The sequence below is a fragment of the Sciurus vulgaris genome (genome assembly GCF_902686455.1).
Source record: "Sciurus vulgaris genome assembly, chromosome: X".
NCBI lineage: Eukaryota > Metazoa > Chordata > Mammalia > Rodentia > Sciuridae > Sciurus > Sciurus vulgaris.
In genome coordinates this window covers 121,233,765-121,250,751 of record NC_136471.1, presented here as the reverse complement: position 1 = coordinate 121,250,751, position 16,987 = coordinate 121,233,765, and the positions used below count along the sequence as shown (strand labels likewise).

The 16,987-nt window shown below is 33.5% G+C and overlaps 1 protein-coding gene across 5 annotated transcripts in view; it reads left to right on the top strand.

The window, feature by feature from the left end:
• The window catches only part of CNKSR2 (connector enhancer of kinase suppressor of Ras 2), a 283,644-nt gene that overhangs the window by 100,698 nt on the left and 165,959 nt on the right, over positions 1-16,987 (top strand). For all 5 annotated transcript variants that reach the window (XM_079122826.1, XM_079122825.1, XM_079122824.1 and 2 more), the window contains exon 5: positions 14,058-14,099. In XM_079122826.1, coding sequence (XP_078978952.1) covers positions 14,058-14,099 — 42 coding nt within the window. The remainder of the gene's footprint in view (positions 1-14,057; positions 14,100-16,987) is intronic.

The window sequence follows — 16,987 nt, the reverse complement described above, 5'->3', positions numbered from 1 at the left end:
ACTATACCAACTTACATCCTCACCAACACTTAATATCTTTTGACTTTTTGGTAATTGCCATCCTAACAGTTATGAGATGATATCTCATTTGGGTCTTGATTTGCATTTCCCTGATGATTAGTGATTTTGAGCATCTTTTCATATACATGTTGGCCATTTGCATATCTTCTTTGGCAAAATATCTGTTCAGGTCTAATGCCCATTTTTTAATTAGGTTTATTTATTTTTTACTATTGATATGTAAGTTCCTTTCAGATTTTAGATAGTCCTTATTGAATATATGGTTTGCAAATATTATCTTCTATTCCATTCCTTTGTTTTGATGATTCTTTAGCTGTGCAGAAACTTTTTAGGTTGATATAGTCCCACTTATTTATTTTTGCTTTTGTTGCCTATGGCTACCATTTTATATAGCATGCATGTTTGTGTGGGGTTTTTTCCTGCTATAATTTGACCTATTTGTTACTTTTTCCCTTTAGAATATTGGTTCATTGTTTTTTTCACCCTTATGTCTTTTGGATGGTCTATGCATATTTTTCTCTAGACTACTAATTAAAATAATACATGACTTGACATTTTACTATGGTAGGAAGTCAGTGATCAAGAAATGTTGTGCCAAGAATAGGTCATAATGACATTCATGTTATGTTTGGTAAATATCCTTTCTTAATATATCATGATATTGATTAATGTTTTATTACCTTTTAAGCAGATAATTCATTTAATATCTGTAAATGTGTAAAGAATTTATCATTTTAGGTACTAGGTGGAACAGAATTGTGGAATCAGGGCTTTTTGTTGAAGGGAATCTTAGGGTTCATCTAATTTCATCCTCTTACATCCAGTCCACAGCTAAAATTTGCCCTTTTTGAACAAGGGCAAAGAACATTGCCATGTAACTTGATGTTTGTAGGTAGGTTGTTGTTATGTTCATGGCAACTCTGTGAAGTGGGTATAAGCATAGCTATTGTTATTTTTATCTACTAATGATCCTTGTCTGAGAGAAAGATAATTCATTGGGTCTGCCATATAACATAGACTATGATTAACCATGTTAGAATCTGAGACATTAATGTTAATGGAAAAGGACAATTCAGTAGTTAATTGTATTTACCTGAAAAACAAGTTATTTACTTCTTTGACAGTCTGATACTACTTTCATTAGAGTAAGGAGTTCTGTATTAGTCACATTTTTATTACTGGGACAAAATATCTGAAAATCAGCTTAAAGGAAGAAAGATTTATTTTAGCTCATGATTTCAAAGATTTCCATCCATGGTGAGATGGCTCCATTGCTTTGGACCTGAGGCAAGGCAAAACATCATGGTGGAAGAGCTATTTACTTCATGCCAAAAAAAGAAAGCAGAGAAAGAGTCCAGGGAAAAGATATACTCTCTCAGGCTATGCCCCCAGTAACTTACTCCTTCCAATGAGACCCAGCTGCCTACAGTTCACAACACCTCCCAATAATGCCATCAAATATGAATCCTTCAATGGATTAATTCATTGACAAAGTTAGATCCCTCATGATCCAATCAATTTCAGGAATCAGGACCAAACCTTTAATACATGAGATTTGGGGGGACATTCCAGATCCAATCCACAACAAATGCTTTGGGGAGTGGCGGAATGAATAGGGGAAGGTGTTAAAAGACAACAGTCATGGGTGCAGTTTATTGATAAATAACTGTGCCTATTCAATTGAGTCATTTACGTTCTCTGTGTCTCTCTCTTCATCTGTAAAACGGGGATAGCTGATTACTAAGATCATGCCCACCTATATTCTCCTTCCAAATTGGCTTATTGTTCTTTCTTTATAATTTATAACCCTGTTTAGTGTAATGAAGATCTTAGACAATTCTTGCAAAAGTTGGTCATTTCAAAAATTTCAACAGATAGCATCCCTTTTTTTCTTTCAAAACATGATGGCAGAAACATGAACATGTTTTTGGTCATTGAGCTGTCAAATAATGAAGAAGGTGCCAAGAAAGTACTTGTAGGGAAATTGTACATCTGCCTTATTTCCCAAGGACATTTAGAGATGAAATTTGAGCCAAACTGTGGCATTTAGATAACACTTTCAAGAATGTTAGGGCTTGCCTATTCACCATGGACACTTTCATTTGCAATCAGGACAGTCACCTTTCAGTTTTTGATGAATCTAAATTTAATTTGGACTTTCATCTTCCATACATGTCAAGTCATTTTTCCCTGGCACTTGCTTTCTCTGTGTTCACAAATCTATGTGATGAATACTTTGAACTCCTTTTCAAAGCTTGTTTCCCATATATCATCCTACAGAGAGAATTGGTTTCATTGTATTGCTCTGCTACTGTAGATGTCATAAGATAGGAATCTGCTTTTTGCTGAAAGAATAATAAGGGAAGAATTCATACCTTGCAATTAAGTCCTTTCATGTTTTCTTACTAGATATTGCCTTATTTATTTGGAATTTTTGTTAAATGGGTTTTGTAACTTTTGGATAGACTACAGTGTATTTCTTTAGATCTTTTATACTAACACAGTAACAGTTAGCTGCAGGTAGCTATTGAATGTAAATTTAAATTAAGTGAAATTACATATTCAGTTCCTCTTTTGCAGTAGCCACATTTCAAAGTCTTAGTGACCACTTTGTCTAATGGTTGTTGAATTGGACAGCATGGGCATAAAACATTTGTTATCCCAGAACATTTTCTTAGAGAGTGCTCTTCTGGGTCATTGCTGTATATATGCATGAAAGTATCTTGATGAAGTAATTTTATCATCTGTCAGTACTCAGATTGGGATGTTGTAAGGCAGAAAAGTAAAAGTAATCAGATTGAGAATAAGTGGGAAATGGATGAGGATTATTCTAGCTCATTACTAAAAATGGAATATACTCCTTCACATGTGCAGAAGTTGTTAGAAACTTTTAAAATATAAAAGCCTTTACAAAATGGATCAAAACTAGTGGGGAATATGGAGTTTTTCCTTTCTTTTTGCAAAATATATTTTGCTTTTGCTCCTCTTAGATAATTAACTGTGGACCTTACTGTGTCATAGTCTCTCTTTCCTGTGAGGAATAAGCAGTTCATATAACCTTTTCTTGACAGTTCACCTTTCTTAATCTCTTATGAGATCTGTGCCTTCTTTCCCCTGGTTGATGAATTTGCCGCATTTATTATACTGTTTTTAGATGAAATGTAGTTATATTCTTTTTAAAATATCAAGTGGGAGTTTTATTCTTTAAGTAAAATCTAAAACAAGCATGGCAATATGTTTATTTTTATTGGTTCTTTTTAGTTACACATGATAGTAGAGTCCATTTTTATATATTTATATAAGCATGGAGTATATTATTTTAATTGTGGATGTACACGATATTGAGATTCACTGTGGTATATTCATATATGTACATAGCAAAATTAGGTCAGATTCATTCCACTTTCTTTCTTATCCCTAACTCCCTCCCTTCCCTTCATTCCCCTTTATCTAATGCACTGAACTTCTTTTCTTCCCCTCTCCCCCCATGTTGTGGGTTAACTTCCACATATCACAGAGACCATTCAAACTTTGGTTTTGAGGAATTGGCTTATTTCACTTAATGTGATACTCTCCAGATCCTTCCATTTACCAGCAAAGGTCATAAAGTCATTCTCTGTAATGGCAGAGTAATATTCCAATATGTATATATACCACAATTCTTTATCCATTGATCTGTTGATGGCATCTAGGTTGGTTTCATAGATTGGCTTTTAGGAATTTTGCTGTTGTTTTTCCTTTTAATCACGTCAGTCAGGATTTTTGTGTGTGTGTTTGCTCAGAATCATGTTATATAAAGCATTGTTTTGGCATTCTTTCCATTTATAATTTTCATATTAGCTGAGTTATTTAAATATGCTTATCTAGTTTTCATAAATTAGAATATTATGGTAAGTTCTAAACTCCCTCCCTGTAGCTTCTGTTCCACTCTCTTTTTCCCTATCACTTTGGCCCTGCTCCCCGCAAAACTATTTTTGTAGTTCTTTTCTACCTTAAAATATTTCTTAGAAGAGTAGATTATCTTCTTTCATTTGCACATCTTAATTCCACTGTTTATCCTTTTCAACTAAAGTTTCATCTCCATCATTATATTAAAACTGATATTTAAAGCTTCTCTTGGTCAATTTGCTCAGTCTCTCACTTAAAGTCAGTACTGTTGATCCTTTCTCCCTTTCTAAAACTTTTCTTGTTTCTGTACTGCCACTTTCTTCTTTTAATCGTAGCTGAGTGACTAAATATTCCTCTATCTGGCTCCTAAATAAGTATTGTCTGAGATTCTATCCTTATCTATCTTCCCACCATACACATTCTGATTCATGAAGTTGATTTTGTTTTCTTATAACTTTAATTATCACTTTAATGTAAATATCTCAAAGAACTGACTCTTTTTGGTTCTAAATGAGTTTCTATAGCTGCTTGCTAGACAGTTCTATATAGTATGCTCTAACTTTCAGGCACTCCTAATTTCACATGCCAAAAATATAATTATTTTAATCTCCCCAAATTATCTTCTCCATCTCTATCATACCATTCATTCATTTGTTCAGTCCCCTGAAGGTAGTGTTTAACTTTTCTCTCTCCATTGTCTTCTGTATGAAATCAGTCATGTAATTCTCTCATTTCTACTTGCAAGTCATCCACTTACCTCATTCCCCCTGTGCCATCATAACCTCAGTTTGAGCCCTAATTGCATATAACATTTTATTTTGAAAGTGCAGTTCAACTGATCTCCCTGCCTCTAAGTTTGACCCTTCAAAATCTGTAACTTCTTTACAGTCATTTTTGTAAAACATAAATTCAATTACATAACTTCCCATATTCAAACATCTGTGTATACTCCCATGTATCAGAGTAAAGCTCACACTCCTCTTACCAAAGATAAAACATCTACATGATATGTCTAGAAAGATACACAGTATTGTACAGAGTCCCATGTCTGAGACTTGGCACTAAAAGTACTCTCATAACTTAAGAGGCCATGACAAAGGGAACAAAAGTTGATAGCTATGGGCGTTGTTAGCCGGAGGATTTCTACCCTCCTACTCACAACTCACATTGCTATATAACATTAACTATGATATTAAGTAGGGTGCCACAGCTTCAACCCTATCCCAAGCAGAGTCAAGAGAAATTATCAATTGATCAAGTTAAATTTTTGCCACCCTAGTGAAAAGAGTTTTGAAATAGAAATTAGATTGTTACCAAAAATTAAAATTTTATTCTCTTTAAAACAAAAACAATTCTGTTTTAGTACAGTTATTCGACTATCCTTCATGCCCCCAGATGAGAAATTCTTTCTGCAAAGGTCTTGGTTCAATGCCTGGCTCACAATAAGTGTACAATAACAAGTTGTCAAATAAATTTTAATGATTTCAGTTCAGAAAAACAAATTTACTGCAGCCCACACACAGTGTAATCCCATATTTTTGTCTTAGCTTTCATTCCCACAGCATTTTCCCCACCACACACCTTACATACACTTTGGCCAACTTACTTTCCTTACTACTTGTTGATTTTGCCTTTGTTCAGTGTGTTAATACAACCTGAAATGTTCTTTTTCTCCGAATCCCAGATTTTCAGATTTGAAAGCCATTTATAGCCAGCGAAAATATCATCTCCCCTACATAGATATTCTAGGATTATCAAATCAGTTTATTTCTCCTTTTATGGGATCTTTTGTCAGCATTTATCTTGTCTACCTTGTAATATTATTTGTTTTCTTTCCCACTAATCAGTGTAATCATGATGGGCAAGGACCAAGTTTAATTTATCTTTGATTACCTAATAGTGGCTGACAGTGCATTTAGAAATGCCACAAAACATTTTGATGAACTGAATTTTGACTTGAATTAATAAATGAAGAGATGAAATCAAAAAAAGTATAACACTAACTCACTACTTGAATTAATCACTTAGGCATATAAAGACTTTCCAATAGCTTAATAATAGAATGTTTAAAATGTTTGGTGTCAGCATACCATTATCAAAGGTTTATAAGCAAAGTAATGTTTTTATTAAATGTAAAATTATACTGTAATATATATACTACAGTGAGATAGATGAAAGTTTACAACACATATAATTATGAAGTGTTATTTTCTTTTTAAAATTTGAAATATGGTCTTTTGGGAAAAGATTTGGCCCCCAACTCTTAATAAAACCCAAAATTGTGAAGCAAATATTTTAAAATCACATTTTGATGGAAGTCAAATAATTTACTAATAAAATGAATACGTCAGAGTACCTAGGACTATTTAAATATTTAGCATGATAAAATGAATTCCATAAAATTATTGCTTTTCAAAATAGAATATAGTAATTTAGTTTCTATTCACCCTACTATAAAGTAGCAGGTTAATATGCATTGTCTGTGTTGTTTTGTTTTGTTCTTTGATTTTTAATATGCTGTGTCCTCACCCTTACACCCTTTGTGTAAACCTTTTGCTTTTAATAAGGAAGAAGCAGATCTTGCTAAAAGAAGGTAGAGATATAAATAAGTAGAAGCAGCTGTCCAAAGTTGTAAGCTATTATAAAAGGTAAGTTTACTGGGAGGAAAAATCAATCAAAAAACTGTGGGAATGTGTAACTGAAACACACAGTTTTAAGAAACTGACAACTGTTTAGAGGGAACGAGCAGATAGAGTTTACTGATTTACAAATCAGTAAATCAGAGTTTACTGATTTATAAATTCTACATATTTGATAAATTTTGGTTTGATTTGTTGTTTCTCTATCATATGGTAATCCTGTAAATTAGATCAAATGTTTCTCAAAATACCAATCATCATCAAAATCATCATGGAGGCCTCTACTCTAAATCTCCTGAATCTGTATTTCTGGGGGATGAAACCTGGGACACTGCATTTTAACCCATTTCCTAAGAGATATATGGGAGGAGAACTAAATCTAAAAATTATTGCAGTAACTTACTATGCTTAAGTATAGGTACATGACTTTTACAGCCATGCATTTATTTCTCTACTTAAAAACCTACTGTTTCCAAGACCCAATTAAAAATTACCTATCCTGATTTTTTTAGGCAGAGATACTAAGTTAGGGGACTGTTCTTCCAGCCCCATAATTATGCCTCTATTATACTACTCAAAGTATCTTAAATGTGTTAGTGCAGATTTAAGCTTTAATAACTTCTCAAACTTACAAAAATGTTATTGAAAAATAAGTTATTTTAATTTCTCTTATAATCACTTAATTGTTTAAATAACAACTTTCAAATTTTAATATTTGTATATGACATTTTTATAGATTTTGATCTTTTCAGACTTTGGCCGCCTTAGTCACCTCATGTGTTTCCCTTACATGTATACATGCAATGCACCTCGTGTATTTCCCTTTGTTTTGTGGGGTCGTGTAAAAATAGTCAAGTATGTACCAGTACTTAAATTTTTAAATAATCTTAAATCCAAGATTACAAATATAATCCTTTAAGTCACCATACCACAACTGATGAAAGTTTTTACAAAATTTAAAATTTAACTAGAGCAATATATAGCACAACCCAGTGCTCATGCTAAATTTTAGTAAGAAATAGATTAATATTTTTTAAATATAAATAATTGACCTTTCACATTGATTGGCATAATTTTCTGGTATTTATTATTCTGAAGTTATTAAAACTGCATGAAAACCTCTTGAGTTCTACCTGTTTTAACATTTTTGTGTAAAGACCTTTCTCTCTAAATTTTACTTCTCTATGTCAGGGGCCATGTTTTATTTATCTATATATTTCTAGCAGAGTTGATTAATGGTTGCTAAATTGAGAATTATACATCTATTATACATTGTTCAATTAGTTTAATTTTTTTTATCATTGCAATAATACCACGTATACTTTGGATACGTTAGTATGATAGTCAGCTTTGCACCACTATGAACAAAATATGTGAGAAGAATAACTTACAGGAGAAAATGTTTATTTTGGGCTCATGGTTTCAGAGGTCCAGTCCATGATTGGCCAGCTCCATTGTTTTGGGTTCATGGTGAGTCAGAACATCATGGCAGAAGGGTGTAGCACAGGAACACTACTCATGGCAACTAGGAAGCAGAGAGAGAAGGTAGAGGTACCAGGGGCCAAGATCTAATTCCCCAGGGCAGAACCCCAGAGATCTATTTCCCTAAGCTATGCCCCACCTGCCTATGTTGATCACCTAGTACAGTAGTCCTTTCAAATTTGTAATCTACCAAATGGATTAATCTACCAGTTAGTTCACAACTTTTGTAATCTAATTATTCCACCTTTGAACATTGCTTCATTGTCTCATCAGTTTCTGGGGGACACCTCATATTCAAACCATAAAATTCCACTCTGGCCCCAAAAAGCTCATGACCATCTCCCAATGCTGAATACATTTAGTACATCTTCAAGAATCCCCAGAGTCTTAACAGTTTCAGTGTTGCCCAGAAGGCAAAGTCAAAGTCTTTCTGATACTTAAGGCCAAGTCTTGGCTATGAACCCCTATAAAGACTGAAAGCAAGTTATATTCATCAATATATAATGACACAGAGTGAACATTTCCATTCCAAAAGGGCAAGATAGAGACATAGAAGTAATGGGACCAAAGCAAGACTGAAACCCAGCTGGGCAAATAGTAGGTTCTATAACCTCATGTTCAGAATCTGGAGCACATGTTGGTGAGATGTGAGCTCCAAAGGGCTTGGACAGCCCTGCTCCTATGGCTTGCTGGTTTCAGTGCTTACAGACTCTCTCTTAGACTGGTTCTGTCTGAAGCCAGCAGTTTTTTCCAGCAGATGTTCTATGAAACTGGTATCTCTTAATCTAGGAGTTGGGGTGGGAGTTGCCCCTGCAGCTTTGCTTTTCTTCACACAGCTTCACTCATCACCCTCTCAATGACTGCCTGCAGAGATTCTGACCCTGCTACATTTTGTATGATTTTCCAGGCCTTCTTTCAGCCTAACAGAAAGTTGCAGGACATGAGCAAAATATAGAAAAATTCTTTACCAAGAAGTAACATAAATGACCTCTACTCCAGTTCCCAATAGAGTCATTCTTTTTTGAAACCTCACATGCACACATTTACTATGAGTGTTTCTATCAGCATTCTGTTCTTTTGAACTCTCACTAGAATCACCTGTTAAACTCTGCTTACAACATTCTAAGGATTCTATAGCCTCTATCTCTGAACTTTTCCAAACTCTTCCCCAAACCAGTTCCAAAGTCATCTGAACCACATGGTCAGGTCAGTCACAACAGTGACCCCAATTCTAGGTACAAATTTCTGTGTTTGCTTTTCATCACTGTTACTAAAATATCTGACAAGAAAAAATTAGAGTAGAAAAAGTTTATTTGGACTCACAGTTTCAGAGGTTTGCTCTGTGACCAAGGTGAGACTGAAAATCATGGCAGAAGGGTATGGTAGAGGAAAGCTGTTCAGTTCACGCCAACCAGGAGGCAGAGAGAGGGAAATACCAGGGGGTCAAGATACGGTCCCCAAGGACACATCCCAAGAGACTTACTTCCTCACCCATGCACAATTTGCCTGAAGTGAGTACCCAGTATAGTAGTCCTTTCAGATTATTAATTCATCAAATGAATTAATTTACCATTTAGATTACAGCGCTTATAATCTCATCATTTTACCTCTGAATATTGCTACATTGTCTCTGCTTTTGGAGACGCCTCATATTCAAAGCATAACAATTCATATATTTAAATTTTAATGTTTATGCATAGGATATATTAATGTATTTAATATTTAATAGTGTTTATACTATATTTCCATCACTGCATTTTTATCATTTTAGATGCTCACATTGTTGCATCTTGTTGCATCTTTACCCATGGCAGTCTCTTCATATGGACTCCTGAATCCTATTGACACTACCCTAGTAGTCTTTAGTAGCTTACTTACATCTTGCATCACAATATAGTCCAAACTCACCTTGCAAATTTTATATCCGAGATCTCAAATCAGCCATTTTTCAAGAAGACTTAGGATATGGTCTTTCTTTTTTTAAATATTTTTTAAGTTGTAGATGGACATAATACCTTTATTTATTTTTACGTGGTACTGAGGATTAAACCCAGTGCATCACATGTGCTAGGTAAGTGCTCTACCACTGAGCTACAACCCCAGCCCAGGAAATAATATTTCACAATTACAATCTGTGGAAGTTTGTTATCACTAGTTTGGTCATTGTTCCTCTGCCTTTTCAGTGGGCAGAGCTAAGATATGTACATATACATACATAATACATCAATAAACACAAGGGTTTTCTTCAGTCACACATATGTATCTGCTTTCCCTGTGCCAAATATGTTTACCAGTGACACCAGGAGTGATTGAATGTCAGTCACATAATTGTTCAATTGTTTCATCTTAGAAAGCACACACTATAGATTCAGTGCAACAATAACACTACTACTAACAAGCAATATGATTACTGGAAACAGATTAAGATTCTTTTAACAGTCCCTTTTGTTATATCACACTGGGGATGTATGAGTAAATTATTATATTTTTAAAGAAACTTGAAATAGTTAATTTCTATGTGATTATTATACTACTAGTAGTATATATGTTTAGATCATATATACTTTTTTCCTTGAGGAAAAGGATCCCTTTGAAGTTGAACATTTAATTATATCCTGTGAAAAAAAAAATTATATCCTGTGATTCCGGTAAGGTAGACATATGAAATGTGTAGCTAAAGCAAGCTATAGAAGCAGCATAGGGAATCTGGGCAATTTCTCAGGTTTTCCCAACTCATCTCTTCCCAATGTAATTGTGTTTAAAATTAATTTCTATAAAATTGAACTCTTATAAATTTAGATGTAAGTACAAGTGCATTTTCCAAATATAAATGCTTTATCTTTGCCTTGGCTTCTCTGTTTATATAATTTAGAATTAATTATTAAGTATTGACTTTGTGTAAGTAAGCATATACAGAAATATATATGACTATTTGTAGCAAACTTCTCTTTTTGCACATAAGGCCTATCAGAAAGGCAAGACTTAATCCTAAATATTTCTGTGAGTTTGTGAAATTAATCAGACCTAAATGTTTCTTTTAAAAATTTGCTTGTACATCTTCTTCTGTGAAGTGTCTGTTCATTTCCTTAGCCCATTTGTCGATTGGATTATTTGTATTCTTGGTGTAGAGTTTTTTGAGTTCTTTATAGATTTCTGGAGATTAGTGCTCTATCTGAAGTATGATTGGCAAAGATATTCTCCCACTCTGTAGGCTCTTTCTTCACATTACTGATAGTTTCTTTTGCTGAGAGAAAGCTTTTTAGTTTGAATCTATCCCAGTTATTGATTCTTGCTTTTATTTCTTGTGCTATGGGAGTCCTGTTGAGGAAGTCTGGTCCTAGGCCGACATGTTGAAGATTGGGACCTACTTTTTCTTCTATAATCTGCAGAGTCTCTGGTCTGATTCCAAGGTCCTTAATCCATTTTGAGTTGAGTTTTGTGACACTTCACAGAAGATGTACAAGCAATCAATAAACATATGAAAAAATGTTCAACATCTCTAGTAATAAGAGAAATGCAAATCAAAACCACCCTAAGATTCCATCTCACCCCAATTAGAATGGCGATTATCAAAAATACAAGCAACAGGTGTTGGCGAGGATGTGGGGAGAAAGGTACACTCATACATTGCTGGTGGGGCTGCAAATTAGTGCAGCCACTCTGGAAAGCAGTGTGGAGATTCCTTAGAAAACTTGGAATGGACCCTCCATTTGACCCAGCTATCCCACTCCTTGGCCTATACCCAAAGGATCTAAAATCAGCATACTACAGAGATACAGCCACATCAATGTTCATAGCTGCTCAATTCACAATAGCCAGACTATGGAACCAACCTAGATGCCCTTCAATTGACGAGTGGATAAAGAAACTGTGGTATATATACACAATGGAATATTACTCAGCCATAAAGAATGACAAAATTATGGCATTTGCAGGCAAATGGATGAAATTGGAGAATATCATGCTAAGTGAGATAAGCCAATCTCAAAAAGACAAGGGACGAAAGATATCGCTAATAAGTGGAGGATGACACATAATGGTGGGGAGGGAAGGGTTAGTGTTAGGGTTAGAGTTAGGGTTAGGGAGGGGGGCAAGTATGGAGGAAGAAAGTACTGTATAGAGGGTAAAGAGGGGTGGGAGGGGTGGGGGGAAGGGGAAAAAATAACAGAATGAATCAAACAACATTACTGTATGTGGATTTATGATTACACAAATGGTATGCCTTTGCGCCATGTACAGAGAGGCAACATGTATCCCATTTGTTTACAATAAAATAAAAAAAAAAGAAAGAAAAAAAATAAAAATTTGCCTGCATAAAAGAAAATTTTGACTCTGATATGAATGCATACTTCTTCAGAAAAGTTTTGTAGGGAAATAACATTATAAAAAAGTGTATGAAACAAAATTCCTTTTTAAAAAAATTCAGGGAAAATGAAATGGATTATCATTCCTTAAACTATGTAGTACTGTGAAATATGGGTATATTTTTCAAAATTGCAAAATAATAGTTAATTTTATATTTTGAAGTAAATATGGTTTTTAAAAATTAATGATACAGAACAATTATGCTAAAATATTACTTCCTGTATATCAGTTTCTGTACTGTTCAGTTTATCTCATTTTCTCATTTTCACAAAACGGTTATTGGGCTACTACTAGTACATATCATGCCCATTTTGTAAATTTATTTAGGAAACTGAGCCATAGAAACATTAAGTTTCTAAGCAAAGATCAACTTGTTAGATTACTTCTTATTATGTTTCAGTCAGTTGCAGGTTAAAAAAATGAAATGGTGGAATTTTTGTTTGCATTTATATTTGTTCTTGTTGTTGTTTTTAGATATGTATGCCAGTAGAATATACTTTGACCCATTATGCCTATAGGGAGTAAAACTTATTCTAATTAGGATCCTATTATTGTGGTTGTAAGTGACACACAGTTACCCTGGTCATGTATTCAAATACAAGACTAGGAAAGTTATGTCTGATTAAATCTACTGTCCCTTCTATTCCCTTCCTCCTCCCTTACCTTTATTCCCCTTTGTCTAATCCAGTGGATTTCTATTCTTCCCGTCCAATGAATTTCTGTTCTTCCTCTCCCCATGCTTCCTTGTGTGGGTTAGCATCCACATATCAGAGAACATTTGGCCTTTGGTTTTGGGGACTGGCTTATTTCACTTAGCATGATATGTTCCAGTTCATCCATTTGCCAGCAAATGACATAATTTCATTCATCTTTATGGCTGAGTAATATTCCATTGTGTATATATACCACATTTTCTTTATTCATTCATCTGTTGAAGGACACCTAGCTTGGTTCCATAGCTTTGCTATCATGAATTGAGCTGTTATAAACATTGATGTCATTGCATCACTATAGTATGCTGATTTTAAGTCCTTTGGGTGCAGACTGAGGAGTGGGCTAACTGGATCAATGGTGGTTTCATTAATGGTGGAATTTTTGAATAAGTTTCTGTAATTTCAGGGGATCAAATTTAGGTGATAACTATAAACTTGGTATTAACATATAAATTTTACATGTGTAATATAATATAAAATAGTTCACAGTAGTTGAAAATGTAAAAGTATAAAATTTTGATGTAACTATTCAAATAAATATTAATTTCTTACTGTTCTAATCTATAATAAATTGGTGTTTGAAATCTTTGAGATTTTCCAACAAAACATATTTATCACAGGTAAAAGTTTAGATGGAAAATAGTTATAATAATTTTTTTCAATTTTCTTTTAAAAGTGTACTTAATGTATATTCTCCTTTATTATATATGTTTAAAATTTGTTAAATTAGTAACTATACTTAAGCAAAAATAAAAATATCCTTTTTAATTGATTATGCAAGCTAACAACTATTTATATTTTGGTAAATAGCAGTCCAGTTTTTTTTCTGTTCATATTTCTGTTTTTATATGAAATGTTAGGATTTTTCAAATTATAGTGCAATTTCTTACAAAACATTTTAAGGGGAATGATTGATTTTTTGAAACTAACGCACACATTTCTTTTTTAGGATTGTACTGTATATGAAACAGAGAATAAAATTCTTCATGTGGTAAGTATACTTGGATTTATTTTCATCTCATTAGACTATTTCTACTAAGTAATTAAATAAAAGGCTAAACCTTGCAAAAGAAGTGAACCATAAATTTAAAAATCTACTGACCACATCAGTTAAGTGTTTATGTTTAAGTAAATCTACAGAGGTATTAAAACATTTTTATAGGTATTCTTTTGTGTATAGTAGAGATATAATATTTGAAGATTTTAGTAGTTAGCCAGTTTGGAGTACAGTAAAAATAGACAATCTAGAGAAAAGATGATTTAAAATAAAATTTTTCCACTGTCACAAAAAGAGATTGGCAAAATGTATTCTGTTCTAAAATAGGGGTAATTCAATTCTGTCATCATTTGGATGAACAACTTTTTTATTGTTTGTTCTATTTAGTTTCACATGAAAGCAGAATACATTCTGATTCATTGTACATAAATGGAGTACAACTTATCATTTCTCTGTATATGATGTAGAGTCACACCTTTGTGTAATCATACATGTACATAGGGTAATGATGTTTGTCTCATGCCACCATCTTTCCTTCCCCTTGCCCCCTCCCCTCCCCTCATTTCCCTCTACACAATCCAACGTGGATGAACAACTTTATAACATAATCAAACTTCCTTCACTCTGATTTTATTCTCACCAAACAACCTTCCAAATGGTAATTTGTCAATACTTGTTGAACGAATCAAATAATTTGCTGACATTTTATTACATTTTATTAAATGAGTTATGAGTACATTATACTTTGTGGGAAGGCATCTCCTTTCTTGTTAATGAACAACTGGCCACTTTGGTATGTAAATTTATTTCTTGATAGATGCTGGTCTCTCCTAACAGTTTCTTCACCTCTTGTGTAAGATCATAGTACTTGCTGCCCCTGTCAGGTGCTTCTTTTATTCCTATTTTCAGCTTATAAGTTTATATTTCTGAAATGTTTTAATATTTATTTATAAAACAATATTATTTTATATTTAGAAAAGCAAATATTTAAGACATGTCTTACTTAAATCTGTAAGGGGAAAATACTGATTCACAATATCAGTGCTACAGCCTTACTATTCCTTTTGTGTTATCTACCACTTAAATAACACTGAGTAATACTCGTCCTCTCAGTATGCAGTAGTGATGGCCTTTGTGACATATTAGGATGGTGTCAGGAGTGGACAGTTAATGTACTCTTCTCTTTTTTAGTCCAGGAAGGAAAATAATTCCACCAACCTCCTTTTGATTCACTTACAGACTCTACGGAATAGAAATAAACTAATGTTTTTTTAGGATTTGTATGTTCCAAGTATTAGTTTAGGTTCCATAAGCATATTATAGGTCGAGCATCCCTAATCTGAAAATCCAGGATCCAAAACACTTCAAAATCTGAATCTTTTTGAACACTGACATGATGTTATAAGTGGAAAATACCATACCTGACCTCATATGATGGATCAGAGTCAAAACCCAGGCAAGCTGAGGCTGTAGCTCAGTGGTAGAGCACTTGCCTGGCACGTGTGAGGTACTGGATTTTATCCTCAGCACCACATAAAAATAAATAAAATGAAGGTATTATGTCCATCTATAACTAAAAATATTTTTTAAAGCCCAGGCAAACGAGTTTTTTTCCAATATCACCAAAGGAAAAAATCTCCCTCCTCTTTAGCTGTGATATGTCTTTCCCATGCATGTCTGGATTTCTCCACAGAAGCATGGCCACAAGAAGAAATAAAATGGAATGTGTGCAATCCAAATATGCTAACTGTAGGTTCATCATGATGCCATGCATGTGGCCAAGACCTACATACATTATTCACTGTGGCAGTTTTTTTTTTTTTGTTTGTTTGTTTTTTTTTTTTGGTGCTTATTCTCTGCTTTGTGGGGTAAAGTTATTGTTGAAATTTTCAAAAAGGTCTGCAGATACACCTGTGGGTAACAGTGAAAAAAAGAAAAATAATTTTTATTAATTTATAGCACAGAAATTTGAATTGTTGAAGAAATTGGACAGTGGTGTGTGAAACCTCTTACAGAAGAGTGTGGTGTTGGAATGACTACCCATGTGATATGAAAAAACAGAAGAATAAAATGCTGAAGTTCTATGCTGAAAGTGACAAAGAGAAGTTAATGAAAAAATAGAAAAACACTGCAAAAAGCAAAAAAATGAAGATCTAGATTATTTATTGAAAGAGAGGATCCGTCAGTTTCATAGGAAACCCATTCCACTTAATGCTATGCTGAACATTAAACCAGCAAATATCTATCAAGATGAACTGAAAATTGAAGGGAACTGTAACTATTCAGCAAGCTAGTTGTAGAGACTTAATGAAAGACACAACATTATTTTTTTAAGCATTTGTGGTAATAAAACATCTGCTAACATGAAGCAATAAAGAAATTTATGAAGTGAATAACAAAGGGGGTCTTACCATCAATAGTGAAGCTTCATTGACTATTGGTAAAACAACCAAAATTGTTCAGAATTCAATGATCATGATAATAGTGTCATTGAAGATGACAATGTTAACACTGCAAAAAAATTGTTCATAGGTGTCATGGTAAAAATGTGTAGTGGGCTTATTGAAGAAATAAAGTTACTCAGTATTTATAACAGAACAAGAGATTATGACAGTTTATAAAATCAAAGAAAGACTTTTAAGACAAGTGTTAATGAGGCAGATGACTCTGAAGCAAACATTTTAAAAAACTATCCAGGACAATGCCTCCTCATCCCTCCTGCTCTTTCAACTGCTAGTAATGTTTTTTCTCACCTAAAATAATAAAATACAATATACAGTAACCTTTTAATCAAAACATAGGTAAGAGACTGAAAATATTTCATTGTTTATTATTGTTGGTTAACAGTTAATACAGGTATTTTGGATATACTAACTCTCCTG